Genomic DNA, 18,568 nt, shown 5'->3' on the forward strand with positions numbered 1-18,568 from the left:
TTATTCTCAGACTTTTGATAAGAGACACAGAAGAAAGATGCCAGTGTGCCATGGACATCAGAAACAACTGGACAATTATTATGGACCAAATAATAATGATGACTGTTCTCACTTACTACACATTTACTATAAGCACTTTTCATTCATCATCTCATTTAATAACAATAATAACAATGACCACAGCAATGGGTAACATTTACTATATGCCAGCTTGACTCTAAGTACTATACCTGCATTATCTCTTTTAATCCTCATAACAACCATGAGATGGGAACTACCTATTGTCAACAATATTTTGAGAAGTGAGAAATAGACTCTCAGATTTTTAGACATAAATTTGTCTAAAAATCAACCACATACATGCTAGGATTATCTTCATTTAAGAAAAGGAAACTGAGACTGGGAGAGGAGAAGTAATAAGCACAGGTACTGAGTGCGTTAAGTGAAGAGGAGACTCAGCCCAGGTGGGCCTGACTCCCAGGGCCACCGCTCAGACCACGGAGCAGCCTGTCATGTGGGCAGTAAGCATGTGGGGAAGCTGCTGGGGGAAGAAAAGAGAAAAGAGCAGAGGCACCAAAAAGAACCAAAGAAAGGCTGGTGACTTAAGCTGCCTCAAGCCAGGGCCCACCTGCTCAGTGTTTCCTGAGCCCCAGGCAACTTGTATTCTTCAAACAGGCTCCCTTTTCCCTGAGGTAGCTTGACTACCTCAGCCTCTAGGCTGTGAAACCAAAGGAGCTCTCCTGAGAAAAGTCCACATAGCATTCTGGCCTTAACACCCCTTCTGTGGGGTGCCTCAGAACAGTTACCAAATAAGTATTATGAAACTACCTACCAGCATCATAAAACAAGGCCTGAGTTGTAAAAGACAGCTGACGTGGGTGGGGAGGTAAGTGGACATCTAACTTAAAGTAAGCAATGAGAATTCAGAAGGCTGGCCATCCAGATATACAATGAACACAGCCCAACGCTGCCCCCACCTCAGCAAATTCTACCTTTGTTCCTCTCCTTTTAAGGTGACCTACTGAATTGTCACAGGAAATTCTTTCTCTACTCTAGTCAGAGCCATAAATAAAGGACAATTCAAACTGCCTACCGCTCTGAGCTTTACACTTGCTTGGGATAGTTTTCTTTTCGGCTGTTAGAAAAAACTGAAAATTTTTTAACAATGTGATTATCTAAAAAATAATGACTAATAAAAATCAAATTACATTAAATGATCAGGCAGTCTGAAACACACATTACATGCAATATAAACAATTATGAATGGAATGTTTTGACCTTTTGAGTTAATTCACAGCTAAGTCTTGGCCCAGGCGTATCTTTTATTTTTAAGTTACACTAAGCAGGACTGTCCCCTATATCCCCTAGCTGGAAGATCCAAGTGGAATAAAAGAGATCCACCATTATTTGTCTCATGAGTTAAGCAAACACAAAGTACACAGAAGAGTCCAAAATCAAAATTCTGTATGCCTGAAAGATTAGAGTTGTTCAAGGAGGGGGTGGGTAGGTAAACTACGATGAATTTATTTTACAACACTATTCTCTCAGACCCACTGAAGATACAATCTGAACAATGTTTCTGGTCAAAAAAAGCCTTCTGTATCCACTATAAGTTGCCCTGTGACACAAAGACCTGAACACTTAACAAAAAGAATCTTCAAATCTTTACCTTGTTCATTGTTTCCTCCATTAAGCAGGAGTTCATCATTTTGCCTTTTCAATTCTGTTATATATTTAAAGGCTTGGTCCAGGATCATATTCTTGCTCTGCCAAAGAGATTTAACCATTTAAAAGTTTCACTGAAGAGTAAGAACTTGCCAGAAGAAACTTAGAGCTTTGATATGCATCTTTTCAAAATTAAACAGGCACCATATTCAAATGCTTCTACTGTTCATTTTTCATTTACTAAGTATTTATTGCACATCTACTATGTGTCAGGTTCTGTTCTAAGCACTGGGGATATAATAAACAAAACAGACGAAATTCCTGACCTGCAGGAATATACAAGTTTTATATACATATACATACACATATGTGTGTGTGTGTGTGTGTGTGTGTGTGTGTGTGTGTGTATTTATTTATTTATTTATATAAAATCAGGTAGTGCTGAGTGCTATGAAGAAAAATAAAGCAGGGTAAAGAGGAGGCCAGAGATGGCAGAGGTCACTCTGTCCTACGGACTGAATGTTTATGTACCCCTGTAACTCATGTTGAAACCCTGATCCCTGATATGATGGTGTCTGCAGGTGGGCCTTTGGGAGGTAGTTAGGTCATGAGGGTAGATCCCTCATGAATGAGATCAGTGCCCTTAGAAGAAAAGACATGAGAGAGGTGATCGCGCTCTTTGTCATGCGAGGACATAGCCAGGAAAAGAGCATACACCAGGAACTGATGTATGCTTACACTTCACAGCCTCCAGAACTGTGAGAAGTAAATTTCTGTTGTTTAAACCACCCAGGCTATGTTATTTTTCTTATAAGGGCCCAAACTAAGATACTGTACTATAATCTATTTTGCATGGATAGGCTGGAGAAGGCCTCTCTTGTAAGACAAAGCAAAAACCTGAAGGAAGTACCAGGAAGTATGCCCCATGAATACCTGGAGGAAAAGGCTCCAGGTATTAGGATCAACAAGGACAAAGGCCCCCAAGCAGGGCTGTGTTCACACACTGGAGGAAATCATGGTGAAGTATATAGGGGAAGAGTGAAGTATATAGGGGAAGAGTGGTAGGAGGAAGAGGCCAGAGAGGGCTTTCAAGGCCATGTGAAGATTTTAGACTTCTTTACTCTATGAACAATTATTAAAAATAAAACATAATAAATGACATTCCTTTTGGTTTTAGTTCTCTAGACCTTATTCCAGAGGCAACTGCCATAAAGTTACTTGTATATCCTTCCAGAAACATTCTATGCTGATACATGGATTTTTTTAATCTATCAAAACACACACACACACACACACAGAACAGATAAACAGTATGCTACATTGTTCTTTTTTATTTAAAAATATATATTGGAGGGGTACCTGGGTGTCTCAGTGGGTTAAAGCCTCTGCCTTCAGCTTAGGTCATGATCCCAGGGTCCTGGGATCGAGCCCCACATCGGGCTCTCTGCTTAGTGGGGAGCCTGCTTCCCCCTCTCTCTGCCTGCCTCTCTGCCTACTTGTGATCTCTGTCAAATAAATAAATAAAATCTTTTTAAAAAATAAAAATATATCTTGGAGATATTTCCATATAGAGTTTAGATATCTATGTTATACTTTCTACAGGCTGAATTTATTTTATTTTTGAGTCCATTACTGACAACTATTTAATCTGTATAAGAGGCATTTTGTCTTTTTATTTTTCAGCTATTAAAAACATTGCAGTGAATGTTTAATTTCTGTTTCAGTATGTGTATTATTAAATATCCCCAGTACTTTCTCAGATAGCTCTTTTCAGGTGGAATCAGTGATTTAGGGCTTTTGTTCACAACGTTACAATTGTGGGTTTCTTAGATTGAGTCCCAACAGAGACCCAATATAATCTAGGAAATATTGTACTCTAGAGAGAAAAAATAAATATTATCCTTTCTTAAAGCAAGAGTTGAGACAAAGGCAGAACATGGTAATGCCCATCTACTTGCCTCTCTACTGCAGACGGGGCTGAGAACATGTAGCAACAGTGAAGAAAATCTTAATCTACTTGGCTTCTGGGAGCCAAATACTGACTTCCATTGCACATTCTAGGACAGCAAGGAAGTTGAATGACTATGGTTTCCTTTCAGAGAAACTTGTAGGAATGAAAACCAAGAGCAGGAAAATAAGATATTACTGGGCAAACACCAAAATTTCCTGAGAAACTCCTGTACAGTGACATTTGGAGAAAGAAAAACAATCAGAAGACAATTCCTGCCCTTAAATTTGCTATCATGTTAAGGAAACTCAAAGTACATTAAACACTACACACACACACACACAAATGAAAAAACACATGTATGCAAGACTAAGTACAATCCTGTAGAAGAGATTGAAAAGAAAGTGAAGTGTAAGACCTTGCCAAGGGAGATGGTGTTGAGAAGCAAGCAAATTGATCTGGTCCTCTGAAAGCCTGGGGAGGTACAGGATGGACTGGGAAGCTCCAGCTACCACAAAAGGTGGGGTGAGGTATGGGGTTAAACTGAGGGGACTGGTGGAAAGACTCTTCTTATGCAGTAATAAAAACCCCCTCTCTCCCACACACACATCCTACATAGCTGGATGACTTCCCCTTCCTGTACCAATGCAGGAGACAAGTTCTGTGAAATCTGAACTAGAGAATTTTGGCCTCAGGGATGGCTGGCACAGAAGTGGACAAGATGAGGCAACTCAATGAAGACAGGAGGGTAAAGTAAAATTCTGCCTCCTAAAGCATGAGACTCTCCGGCACCCTTTCCCAACCATCTCCCAGAATATGGAACCAGCCTTATACTCCTCTTCCCACCCTTCCCACTCCTAGATAGGGTGCTGAAGGATTCTTCTCTGGAAAATAAAAGTTAATAGCTAGTCCCAAAAGTAAACAAGCTACCAATATTGATATTTTTTAGTGTCAAAAAACAACAATACTAGCTTACCACTTAATCACTCAACAGTTAGGGCACCAAAAGTCAAGCCTATTCAATCAGCTTTTTAATGCCTCATTCTCAAACATGAAAAAACAGCTAAGTATCACTAAAATTTAAGGAAAGTCCCCAAAATGAAAGACAAAACAACAAAACAAAGGAGAAAAAAAGAAAATTAGAAGAAACAAAAACAAGAAAAAAAATTTTTTAAACCTATATAACATTCTCAGAGATGACATAATGTTGTACTCATGAACCAAACATATAATATGAAAAAAAAAAAAACAAAGAGAATAAGAAAAAGACTCTTGAAAATTAAAAGTATGAGAGCTGAAATTTAAAAACAGAAGAGTTGGAAAAGACCAGTTGAGCCTGAAGAACGGCAGAAGGTTCCAGAAGTAAAGTCTCAAAGGAAAAAGAGAAAACAGAAATTATGTGGTACACTTGACTATGCAGTAACCCTAAAGAGACAGCTGAAAGTGTGGAAAGAATTAAAGACAGGTATAGAGAGAGGTGCCTAGGAGGCTCAGTTAGTAGAGCATGGGACCCTTGACCTCAGGGTTGTGAGTTCAAGCCCCACATTGGGTGTAGAGCTTACTTAAAAATAAAAAATAAATTTTTAAAAATTTAAATAAATAAATATCAAGATTGGCATATAAACAGTTAAGCAAATGAAAAGTGAGACAATTATTAACCCCAAAAAACACAAAAGTTACATATAAGACAAAACATAGTAATAGTATTCCCTCCTATAATTAATCATATTTTCAGTCTAAAAAAAACAAAAAACTGAATACCAATTTAACCAAAAGTTTGAGTAGAATTATATTGGGAGGATTAGACAAGGTGAAGCCAAAGGAAAAGAATAAGAAGACAATAGATAAAATCTAAAATAGAAATATTAAGATATAGTAATATAAGCTTATTATTTCAAAATATAAAGGTTATTTCAGAAGAGTTGAGAATGGATGCCTTTAAGTTGTTGTACTGGACTTGGGAAGCAAGAAGTCCAGAGGCTCATATTGTTGTTGTAAGGTTTTTAGTGTTATTTGTTATGTTTATATATTAATCTTCACATATATTAATTTAATTAAAAATTAACCAAAAAAGGCTAAGACAAATTATGAAGTCCCATTATAATGAAACACTACATAACCATGAAAAAGAAAGGAGATCATATGAGGAAGGGTATCTATAACTAAAAGTCTAGTATATACCAGTGAGTGAAAATGACAAGGCAGGTTATAAAACAGCATTTGGTGTCTAGATATAGATACAGATATATAATCATAAAGCAATGTGTAACAACATGTGTAAGATGTGTAACAATAATAGTTATAATAGTATAATAGTCATAATAGTAGTTATAACTTGGAAGTAGCATGTCAATTTATTTTTCAAACTTTTTTATGCCTGCCATATTGTTTCCATTTTGTTTTATTTTGTTTTGTTTTCAGTAAGCACATTTTATCCTCATTATCACAGGAAACAAAAAGCTATATTCATGAAGGAATACTGTCCTGTTTAAAAGCTGAGATTTATGTACCATTGGAGGTTGATAGGGCACAGAGAATAAAATAGAAATCTTTGGAAGATTCTAAGTAAGAATTTAAGACAAAAAATATGATTGACAGAAAATAAAAGAAATGCCTGGTAAATACAATAGCACATAAATAAAGGTAATCATAGGACTGAATAATTCAAGATCTTAAAGATCTAAAAATTATGTGGTCCATCTGACCATGTAGAATGCTCTGCTATAAGACTGCTATAAGTATGGGGAAATTAAAGATAGGTATATAGAAAATTAAGCAAATGAAAAACAATGAGGCAATTAACTATATACCATAAACAACAGGGAACAAAATAATCATCTGAGCAAACAACTTAGAGAATTATCTCTTCACAAGTAAGGAATGAAAATATGAGTGGACTTCTTACCTGCTTCAGGGCAGGGGAACACGGGATTAGCTCTCCTATCCTATTTATTCCAGCATTGATTTTCTTCTTTCTATGCCTCTCCACTAGACAGGGAGGAAAATCCATTTATCAAACCTTATGGTACCAATGCCAAAGTTTGTTATTCTCCCTGGGCAAAGAAATTTTAGGTAAAGAAATCCCTAACAAAATTTTATCAAACAGTATCTACTGGAGACAAATATCTACAATTAGATTTCTAAGAATGTCATATTTTAAGTCTAATATTATAGGAACTGATATAAGTAATACTTCTATTAACATTTTTAAAATATGATGTATAATAATTAAATTTAAATTATAAACAGAAGTTGCTAATTATGTTTCAAGTAATTACTAGAGATTTTAGTGATAACTGAAATTTAAGAACCTACTAACAAGGGGCGCCTGGGTGGCTCAGTGCATTAAAGCCTCTGCTTTCAGCTCGGGTCGTGATCCCAGGGCTCTGGGATCGAGCCCCAAGTCGGGCTCTCTGCTCAGCGGGGAGCCTGCTTCCCCCGCCCCTCTCTGCCTGCCTCTCTGACTACTTGTGATCTCTGTCTGTCAAATAAATAAAATCTTAAAAAAAAAAAAAAGAACCTACTAACAAGTTAAGTTACTAAACAGCTGCATTTTCATATGGGCAAAGGAGACCTACTGAGATTACAGAACCTTAAAACATCTTTTACGGTAACTAGAAGGCATTTTTCAAATAGAACAGCTATTAGTTATTCCTTAAAATTTCTACGGAGTCTGCTCTACTCACTTCGGCCACACAAGACTTTTCCCATCTAGGAAATTGAGTAACTGACAACATCTCAATCAAATTAACTGAGAAATATTCCAGGCTTACATGCTACAACTTTAAAGATCATATGGAAGGGTCAAGAGGATACAAGATGATCTAAATAACTGCAACAAGACACTGTAAGTAGAAACATCAGTCTTGGCTATTTTCTGTCCGGTTTCTGAAACCTTCCTTTCTAGTAAGATTCCAGTTCTTCTAAGAGGATGATCTTTCAAACTGACCATAAGCAGGTCTTGTTTTGTAGAATACATACTTTTTGCTTCATAGTCTAGCAGTAAAGACATCTTTTCAATGACATCTAATTACTCTCTCAAAATAAATTACTATCAGGACATACTTATGACACCATGTGAGCTGACTCCAATAAAAATATTTAGTTCCTATGGCCAAAAAAGATTAGATTTAATTCATTTGGCCAAAGAACGCAAAGGAGTAAAGTATAACTCACTTTCCTTCTGAATTCTCTCACAATAGTATTTGTTCTTATCTAAGAGTGGATTTTTAAATGTGTGGAGGTGGGGGAAAAAAAAACAGCAACATTAAGACTCTTTACCCACAGTGATAAAGGGGAATTCAAAGGCAGGAAATTCCCATTTTGGGGAGCAGCAATACTCCACCAGTGTTCACCACCTCTTTCCATAGACAAAAATTCCTCCAGGGTCCTTTCCCCAAGGAAAGGAAGGTATCATTTATAGAGTAATAGTTATTAACTTCTAAAATATTTTGTTTGAGATCTGGACTGTAGCCCCTGAAAAATAAAGTGTTATAAAATGTACCAAATTGTAAAAGTACATACAATTACTTCTATAAATGTTTATCTGGCTTTGGCCTAGAATTTTGATATTTTGAGATAAAATCAAATACGTATTTTCTACATTTCCCTGTAATTGAGGACTCCATAACTTCATTAAGACTGTTCACATTTCTAGGACCTTTAAGGTCTACAGCCTGCGGCTCATCTCTCCCCTACTCCTGTAGGCAGCCAGTCCCCTCTAGAATTTCTGCAAAGACACATACTCTTTATTCCATTTGGCAGAGGTAGAGCTGGACCTCCTCAGTGAGTGAAATCACTTAAACCACTAGTTACAGGGATACATATTAATCCTTAAACTATCTAACTAGACAGTGAATCAGAAGATAAGCAAACCATCTTCGTGAGACTGGGGGCTTTTTGTCAATTAAACAATAAAGGAATAAAAAAGTAAGGAACAGGGGCACCTGAGTGGATCAGTCAGTTGAGCATCTGCCTTCAGCTTGGGTCATGATCTTGGGGTCCTGGGATGGAGCACCACTTAGGGCTCCCTGCTCAGAAGGGAGTCTGCTTCTGCCTCTGACCCTCCTCCTCACTCATGTTTTCTCTCTCAAAGAAATAAATAAAATCTTAAAAAAAAAAAAGAACATTTTCCTAAAACATAATGCATAATGATGCTATGCTTATAACACAAAAACTTACAATCAACTACAGTATAATTTTTTTTAATTTTTTTTTAAGATTTTATTTATTTACCTGACAAACAGAGATCACAAGTAGGCAGAGAGGCAGGCAGGAGAGAGAGGAGGAAGCGGGCTCCCCGCCAACCAGAGAGCCCGATGCGGGGCTCGATCCCAGAACCCCGAGATCATGACCTGAGCCGAAGGCAGAGGCTTTAACCCACTGAGCCACCCAGGCGCCCCAACTACAGTATAATTTCATTTTGAATGCAAAAAGTGCTAACAAATATAATTGAAATTGTTGTTTCTACCTGCGTTGTGTGTCTCCCGGTTTTTCTTTCTGAAACAAAAAGGTAGATAAAAGGAACATGAAAATAATGGAAAAATATTTTTAACACTTTATATTTTGAGAACTCTAAGAATAAATTTTATGAATTTGTATTTGTTGTATCAACAGGAAACCATCAAAAGAAACATTTTCTTAATATATATTATGGTATGAAAAACATAACTGTAGGTACATCAATGTAAATTCAGAATCTACGATTTCTATAAGTAACTACAATTCTCTATTCTTCCATATCCATAAGTCATTGGTTGGGAAGTAAATCAATCACTGAAAAAACCTTAACTATTTGAAAAATGTAATTAAAGAGCTAGTCAATTCTCAAAGAGATACCCCAAGTAGGTGACCTCTGATGTTTGCCCTGGTGGCCGGCAAGGGGTGCTATGAATGTGTAAGTAATACAAGAACAGGAGGAAACTTTTAATCCCAGGGAGAAAAAGGCAGCCAACAGCACCCAGGCACAGACTACTGGCATTTGAGCCATGTTTTGCATTTGTGTACCTAAAAGCTAATTTCCTAAAACCACTGATTTTCCCTTTTATGTACAAACATTAGCATTCCCTAATAGCTATTTGGTAAGGAAAGAGAATGGGGATTTTAATATTAATGAAAGCACCAGGCATGCAATTCTAAGCAGAAACACTGCCCAAAATGCTGGAAATTCAGAAAGGGGCTTATACAAAGAAACAGAAGTAATACTGTACTGCTGTGCATATTGTAATGTTAGAAAATTATAATGTCAGAAAATTGTAATGTCACAAAACGTCTATTTAAATTGACTTCAGTCTAAATGAACTTATGATCTATAAATACTATAATACTGCGTGCAAGTAAAAATTTCAGGAGAAGGTAAACATTTAACAGATTTGATATTATACAATTTTAATTACTTCCTATCATTCTTACTTGTTACACTGTTAATAAAATAAGAAGGACAGGTAAATTTTAACTCTATACTCCTTTTGGTACATCTGTATTTATTTATCCACACATATTCTGAAGAGTAATGGTTTTCCAGGCACCCAAATGAAAGTTCCCTTAGGACTGCCTTTTTAGCAAAGTAGGGACTAATTCTGCTTTTTATCTGCCCAAACTATACATTATTTTTGGACCGGTGCTACGTACCTGTGCTGCTTTTTTGTAGGAGTCTCATTCTCTGTCATTTCTGGCATGATTACAGTGATAGGAACCTACAAGGCATAGAAAGACACACCAGAAAGTTTAAAGTCAGTATGTCAGAGAAATTGATTAATAGCAATTTGGTTTGAATACCAAAATGCTAAAAAACAAAAGTGACATCATGAAAAAAGCGCTAGCTTAGCTGTCGTGGATAGAGAAAGGTATAAGAAAACAGGACAAAAAACATTGTAATTAGCAAATGGAGGGCATGGTGAATGTCAAATGGGAGGTACAGCCAGGAAGCGCTCGAGAAGACTGGAATAGAGAAAGATCATCATGGGCTTGAAAATCTAGAAAGGCTTAATGGTGGTGTGGATTTGAGCAAGACCTAGATCGACAGGTAAAACATATCTGATTTGGGAGAGTATGTTCTTTGTTCACGGTACTGTTTAAAGTGTTCTACAAAATTTAAACTAAAACAATAGTCCTCCCCTCTGAACACAGAAAAAACAAAAGTGACAAGTGCACAAACACATAATATTCCATACACGGAAGCAACTGCTCAATCAACTCATTCACTCATTTGCTAGCCTTCTCTCAAAAGCTAGAAGTCTTACATTATCACTCGAGAGTCATGAAAATCTGGATAGGAGTATGGAAATTCTACTTAAACTTAAAATATCAGGATACTAAAGAATATACATACTATAAGGAAATCTATTCATATGCCCCAAAAAGCCTGAAAGCAAATACATGAAAATACTAGTTAGTTGTAGTTATGTAAGGACAGCAATATTATAGGTGTTTTCTCTCCCTTCTCTGATTTTCAAAAATTTCATAATAAAAACCTTAATGCTTTTAAGTCTCAGGGACTGACGGCCTTTCAAAAGCGGTCTGTCCAGCTGGGATACCTGTTCCTGCACACTGAAGGAGGTGCAAGGGCAGTTTCCCATTTTCTGAGTATGGCATTGGAAGTCAGAAAGCATAAGTTCAGGAGTGCATGGGTGGTTAAAGTGTCCAACTCTTGATTTTGGCTCAGGCTATGATCTCAGGGTCGTGAGATGGAGCCCGAGTGGGCCCCAAGGTAGGCAAGGAGCCTGCTTGGGATTCTCGCTCTCCCTCTCTCTCTGTCCCTCCCCCCTACCATGTATGTCTGTACATGCAAGCGCTCTCTCTAAGAGAAGGAAGGTAGGGGAGAAGGAAGGAAGGAAGGAAAGAGGGAGGGAGGAAGGGAGGGAGGGAAGGAAGAGAAAGCAAGCAAGCATGAGTTTAAAATCTCGTTCTACCATTTCCTAGCCATAAAGTCCTGGGCGAGGTAGATTAGTCTTTTGGAACCTCAGATGCTTCGTCTTCAAAATGGACCATAATCAAAGCATCTAGACCATTATTTTGAGGAAAAAATAAAAAATGCAGGGGGAACACAGCAGCAGGGTGCCCAGCAGCAAAAAAGAATTCAACCAATGTTAGCCATGAATAATAATGAAGGTATTTCAGGTTCCACTATAGCCCTGGAAAGGTGGAGGAAGGGTCCAGGGAAATAAGTAGAAGTGAATGCTGACAAGGTAACGACCGAGGTATTGGCCAAAGCAGCCTATGGAGAAATGTGCACTCAAGACCCATTTCCAGCAGCTGATTCCACCTTCTCCCTAACATCAGTGATGGCACACATCAGCCTAAAGCAACACACTCACATTAGATAACCACATAACAACAATGTGAGGCGTGTGAGTAAATAAATAAATCCCTGTCACCTTTCTCACCCAAGGGCTTGCAGAATTTCTTCACTTTTGGTTCCTGGCTTCCAACGCCTCCCGTTTCTGATCCAAATCTATCATCTTCTGCCAGAAGATGGTCTATAAGTTATGTCTTCTTCTTACTACATAAGAGAAAAATCAATGTATGTTTATAGTTGCTGGGTTTCCATTAACAGCATGTAAAATGACTGGCAACCCCTGGCATGTAGACAAATTTTTAGTGGCATACAGAATTACCCTGAATTCTCCCCACCACTTGAAAGCTAACGAATGTAGTTGCTTTAAAAAGTCACTCTCCAGTGGGTTGCCCATGTCCCCCAACTCTCCCCCACCAAAAAATGGTAGCAAGGGCTACAGCCACTGGATGGTTCCCAGGAGATTCTCTCCTTCCTCTCAGACAAGCTCACTGTCCTGCAAGTTCTTACCTTCCTCCACCTAGGTCTTACGCTAAGATCTGCCCTCAATCATAAATTATCTTCCCTCAGTCTCCTACTTTCCTCTCCTCTCTTGTGACAGTGACTGAGAACTGACTCAAGGGTGTGGCAGTGACACGAGAAGACAGCCTCTCATCATATATGCTCTAAAACATGTCGATTTGGGGGCTTCTTCCCAAAGGAGAAGTGCTGGGTAGGACCCAGGAATCTGTATTTTCAACAAGGTACTAGTTAAAAACTACAAAATTGTCAGCTCATCCCTGACCCACTGAATCAGTCTCTGAGGGAGGAATTCCAATCTTTAAGGGAGGAGTCTGAAATTTAATAATGCCCCCAGGGGATTCTTATCAGGAAACTTTAGAGAGGCAGGCAGGTATCTTTCGTTGGTGGAATTTCAGGCATCTGACTGATCACCTATTGTAAGAGAGATTATTTGGGATACAGCAAGACAACTGAACATAAAATTTCACCTATAAACCCATAAGGTCAGATTTCCCGTGCATCCATGAGTCACCATTTGATCATTAGTGTCAGAGTTCCCATTGTTCCTCTGGAGACTTCTGAAAGTTTGCAGATTCATGTTCCAATTAAGATACATGAAGTAAAAGTTCCAATCTTCTAAACATTTAGAATCTTAAAGTAAATGATGCTAGAGGCCTATCACATAAGTAAACATATTCATTACATGGGGGTGGGGGTGAGAGGCAGGGGTTTAATTGAAAGAGGTTTATCATCCGCTTTACCAAATGTCTCTATAAATATCCATCTCAAACCACATTTTAACTATTATAAACTATGTTTATCAACGCACAACTGTTTCCAGATGCTACTCCTGATATTAAAATTGCATTCCTCACATTAGAAAAGAACACTTACTGGAAAAAGTAAACTATATAATACTGTCTTAAATCCTTGTCCACCAATTCATTAACCTACTAATAAGGAAATGTTACTTTTACAAATATACCTTTTAAAATATTTAAAGTGCCATGAATTTTTAAGGCAAAATTTCTAAATGTTATATTAGTAACCCATGAATTACTATTTTTCATGGTAAGAGAGAATTATTTCTGAAATTAATCAAATACAATGGTTCTTAAAGTGTGGTTTTGCGATCACTTGTATCAAAATCACAACTTTTTTTTTTAAGATTTTATTTATTTATTTGACAGAGAGAAAGATCACAAGATGGCAGAGAGGCAGGCAGAGAAAGAGGGGGAAGCAGGCTCCCTGCTGAGCAGAGCGCCCGATGCGGGGCTCAATCCCAGGACCCTGAGATCATGACCTGAGCTGAAGGCAAGAGGCTTAACCCATGAGCCACCCAGGCACCCCAAAATCACAACTTTTAAAACTGTTTTTGATCCTCACAGCAAAACTTACATAGAGTAAAATGCACAAATCTTAAGTACGACATTCAGTGAGTTCTGATCACGGCACACACTTGTTTGACCCAACCCGTAGCAAGGCGCAGAACATTATTATAACTGGAGAAAGTTCTCATGATCTTTTCTAATCAATACCTCCCCTACTCCCACAGAGGCAACCAGTGTTCTCATTTTTTTCACCATTGAGCTTTATATGCCTTAACTGAGAATTCCGTTGTGTCAAGCTTTCACTCAGCTTAACGTTTCTGAATTCATCCAGTAGTTTGTTCCTTTTTATTGCTGAGTACCACTGTGTAACTGTGTGGGAGTTTATAGCTCAGTTTATTCATTTTCGTGTTGATGAACACCTGGCCTATTCCTGTGTTTTGGCTACTATGAATAAAGCTGCTATCCATGAACATTTTTTTGTAACATTTTTTGTGGATATCATCTTTCCTTCTGCTGAGTAAATATTTAGGAGTAGAAATGCTTCTTATATACCCTGCAGTTTTACTCCTAAGTATCTACCCAAGATATACTACCTATAAAAGGATATCCACAAAAAGACTTCTATAAAAACATTTGTCACACTTTCCCCAGAGTGACAAAACCATTCTGCACTCCCACACAAAATGTAAGAGTTCTGGTTGCTCCATATCCTTCCAACATTGGGTTTTGCCTACTTATTCATTTCAACCATTCTGGTGTTTATATAATGGAGTCTCATTTTAGTTTAATTTTCATTTCCTAGATGACTGATAATATTGAGTACTTTCTACTGTGCATGTTAAGACCATTTGTACATCTTATTTTGTCTGCTCATAACTTTTTGCCAGTTTTTTAATTGGATTATTTATCCTTTAATATTGACTTACAGAAAATCTTCATATATTCTGAGTTTTTACATCTTCTGGATACCTGTCCTTTATCTGAAATGTATTTTGCAATATTTTCTCTCATTCTGTGGTCTACCTATGCATTTTCTTAATTGTGTCTTTTGGTAAGCAAAAGGTCTTGATGAAGTAAAACTTACCAATTTTTAATTTATGATGATTCCTTTTATGGCCTGTCCAAGAAATCTTTACTCATCCCCAAGATATTCTCTTATGATTGCTTCTATAAGGATTATGATACTGTCATATTTAGATCAGTGATCCATATTATGTAAGACAGGAGATAGGGGGTAAAGTTCATTTTTTCTTCCGTATTGATAGTTAGTTGTTCCAACATCAGGTGTTGAAAAGATTTCCTTTCCTCAATGGTACCTTTGTTAAAAATCGAATGTCCATATTAGTGCAGTTCCATTTCTAGGCTCTCTCTTTTAAGCTATCCTTATGCTACTACCACACAGTACTGATAAAGCATATGTTTAAAGTATAGATTCCTATACCCTACCCAAGACCTACTTTCTGGACAGTCCAGAAATACAAAGTTCTAACAAGCTTCCTAGTTGATTTTTCTGCACCGTAAAGTTTGAGAAGTGCATTATTTTAATACTGCTTCTCTAAAACTGAGACAAATCAGTGAGTTCACAAAGTAAACGAGTCCACATGGGAAGAACAGTGAACCTGGAATTAGGAAAATGAGTTCTCATTCAAGATGTGCTACTGAAAAGTGAGGTATCATTTTATTTATCACAACTTAGGGCCCAAGTTTCTTCACATGTAAAACAAGAGGGTAGGACCAGACCCAACCATTCAGGTGTGGACTCAGTGCCCACACTGCCTAGGAATTACAGATATAAAGATGAAAAAGGCAAGTCTTCCCTTAAGAAGAACAGTCTAGAACAGGGTTATCAAAGAACTTTGTGCAGTGGAAATAGTCTCTATCTGCGCTGTGCATATGGCCATCGTTCATCACATGTGGGTATTAAATGCTTGAAATGTGGCTAGTGAGACCATGGAATTAACTTTTAATTTTACATAATTTTGAGTAATTTAAATTAAATAGTTACATGTGGCTAGTGGTTACCATATTGGGCAGCACAGGGAATTTTAAAAATAATTTAAAAGAAGATGAATTTAAAAATTAGTTAATGAATATCAACTTCCTAGTTTTGATACTGTCCTATAGCTATACCACTAGTAGGGGAAGGTACATCAGTAGTACATGGATTCAGTAGTACATAGTATTTTTATAACTTTCCTTGAGTCTATAATTATTTGAAAATAAGAAGTTTTTTTAATTAATTAATTTTTTAAAAGATTTTATTTATTTGACAGAGAGAGAGAGAAATCACAAGTAGGCAGAGAGGCAGGCAGAGAGAGGAGGAAGCAGGCTCCCCGCTGAGCAAAGAGGCCGTTGCGGGGCTCGATCCCAGGACCTTGAGATCACGACCTGAGCCAAAGGCAGAGGCTTAACCCACTGAGCCACCCAGGCACCCCTAATTAATTTATTTGACAGAGATCACAAGCAGGCAGAGAGAGGAAGGGAAGCAGGCTCCCCACTGAGCAGAGAGCCCGATGCGGGGCTTGATCCCAGGACCCTGGGATCATGACCCGAGCCAAAGGCAGAGGCTTTAACCCACTGAGCCACCCAGGCACCCCTGAAAATAAAGTTTTAAAAAGCAAATTTTAAAAATCAGTAAATGCCACATACATAAAAAAGTCTTGTGAGTCTGAGAACTGCTCCAAAGAATAAATAAAATATGGGAGGAAGGGAAGGTGCAGGAGGTGCAGAGAGAAAGAAAACTTGGACTAGACTGTGAAGGAATTTTCTGTGTCTAATAAGTATATTTAGCTTTTATCTCAAGATCAGTGGTTGTCAGATCAGTGATGGTCTGAAACAGAGGCCCCCTGGTCTATAGTATAATGAAAAAAGGTACAACGAAGTAAGGATTTTTTTTCTTTTTTATTGACATGTCACTTACATACAATAAGTCATTAATTTAAGTTCACTGCTCATGAATTTATATATGTGAATACACCCATGTAGACACCACTAAGATGAAGATATAGAACATTACCTCAACAGGCTCTCTCAAGGTCCCTGCCACTTAATCCCTTGGAAATTCTTTCAAAAATATATATTCAAAGAAGAATATATATTTCCAAGGAAGACAAACAAATGACCAACAAGTACATAAAAAGGTGTTCAACATCATTAATCACCAGGGAAATGCAAATCAAAACCATAATGAGATCTCACCTCACAGACCTATTAGAATAACTATTACCCAAAAGGCAAAAGATAACAAGTGTTAGTAAAGATATAGAGAAAAGGGAACCCTTGTACACAATAAATGAGAATGTAAATTGGTATAGCCATTATGGAAAACATTATGGAGGTTCCTCAAAAATTAAAAACAGAAGTACCATAGGGTCCAACAATCCCACTTCTGGATATTTATCTGAAGGAAATGAAAACACTATCGGCAATCCTGTGTTCACAACAGCCAAGACATGCAAACAACCTAAGTGTCCATCAACAGGTGAATGGGTAAAGAAAATGTGACACACATATGTATATATGCAATTAAATATATATATTTACATATACATACATATACACAGGTATATATTTATACACATATATAGGTACATAATGGAATATTATTCAGCCTTTAAAAAAGAAGGAAATCCTGATATTTGTGACATGAATCAACCTGGAGGACATTATGTTAAGTGAAATAAGCCAGATACAGAAAGACAAATAATGCATAATCACACCCACATGCAGAAACTAAAAAAGTTGAACTCATGATAATAGAGAGTAGAAAGGTAGCCGCCAGTGGCTAGGAGATAGGGGAAATGGGACATGCTGATCAGGGGTACAGACATTCAGTTTTAAGATGAATAAGTTCTGGAGACTTAATGTACAGTACGATGACTGTAGTTAATAATAATTTGTTGTATACTTGCAATTTGCTAAGAGAGAGGATCTTAAAATCTTTTGTTCTTGCCACAAAAAGTAACTATGTGAGGGGATGGATATGTACATTAGCTTGGCCATGGTAATAATTTCACATTGTATACATATCAAAACAATTTATTGTATACCATAAATATGTATAATATTTATTCACCAATCATACCTCAATAAAGCTGGAAAAATATATGTTTATATAGATTTAATATATTTTATATATATTTTATATATTAAATATGTTTTTATATATTATATATATATAATATATGTTTATACTGAAAACTATGCTATTACCTCACACATTGCTGGTGGGAATGTAAAATAGTACAGTCCCTTTGAAAAACACTTTGGCAGGGGCGCCTGGGTGGCTCAGTGGGTTAAAGGCTCTGCCTTCGGCCCTGGTCATGATTCCAGGGTCCTGGGATCGAGCCCCACATCAGGCTCTCTGCTCCGCAGGGAACCTGCTTCCCTTCCTCTCTCTGCCTACTTGTGATCTGTCTGTCAAATAAATAAATAAATAAATAAATCTGAAAAAAAAAAAAGAAGGAAAAAAGAAAAACACTTTGGCAGCTTCTCAAATAGTCAAAACACACTGTCCCTCTATGATCCAGCAATGCCACCTGGGTATATACCCAAAAGAACTGAAAACACATGTTCACACAAAAACATGTATGTGGATGTTTGTTGCAGCAATACTCATAATAGCCAGTGAGTCAAAACAAGCCAAATGTCCATGTGAATGGTGAATGGATAAGTAAAATGAGCTTGTCCACACAAGGGAATATTATTCAGCAATACAAAGATATGAAGTACTAATACCTGCTATAGCATGGGTAACACTTGAAAACCTTGAAGCCTGACCCAAAAGGTTACATATTGTATAATTCTACTTATATGAAATATCAAGAAGCA

At 37.3% G+C, this 18,568-nt stretch overlaps 1 protein-coding gene across 2 annotated transcripts in view; it reads right to left on the bottom strand.

Annotated features, from left to right (window-relative positions):
- Positions 1–18,568, bottom strand: part of USF3 (upstream transcription factor family member 3) — a 47,230-nt gene that overhangs the window by 9,029 nt on the left and 19,633 nt on the right. The window contains exons 2-6 of one of the 2 annotated variants that reach the window (XM_080828320.1): positions 11,989–12,113; positions 10,244–10,308; positions 9,084–9,112; positions 6,519–6,601; positions 1,670–1,766 (exon numbers count right to left, since the gene is read on the bottom strand). In XM_080828320.1, coding sequence (XP_080684446.1) covers positions 1,670–1,766; positions 6,519–6,601; positions 9,084–9,112; positions 10,244–10,290 — 256 coding nt within the window. In that variant the 5' untranslated portion in view covers positions 10,291–10,308; positions 11,989–12,113. The remainder of the gene's footprint in view (positions 1–1,669; positions 1,767–6,518; positions 6,602–9,083; positions 9,113–10,243; positions 10,309–11,988; positions 12,114–18,568) is intronic. The other variant, XM_080828321.1, reaches the window with a different exon arrangement.

Source organism: Martes martes, assembly GCF_963455335.1.
Source record: "Martes martes genome assembly, chromosome: 1".
Lineage (NCBI taxonomy): Eukaryota > Metazoa > Chordata > Mammalia > Carnivora > Mustelidae > Martes > Martes martes.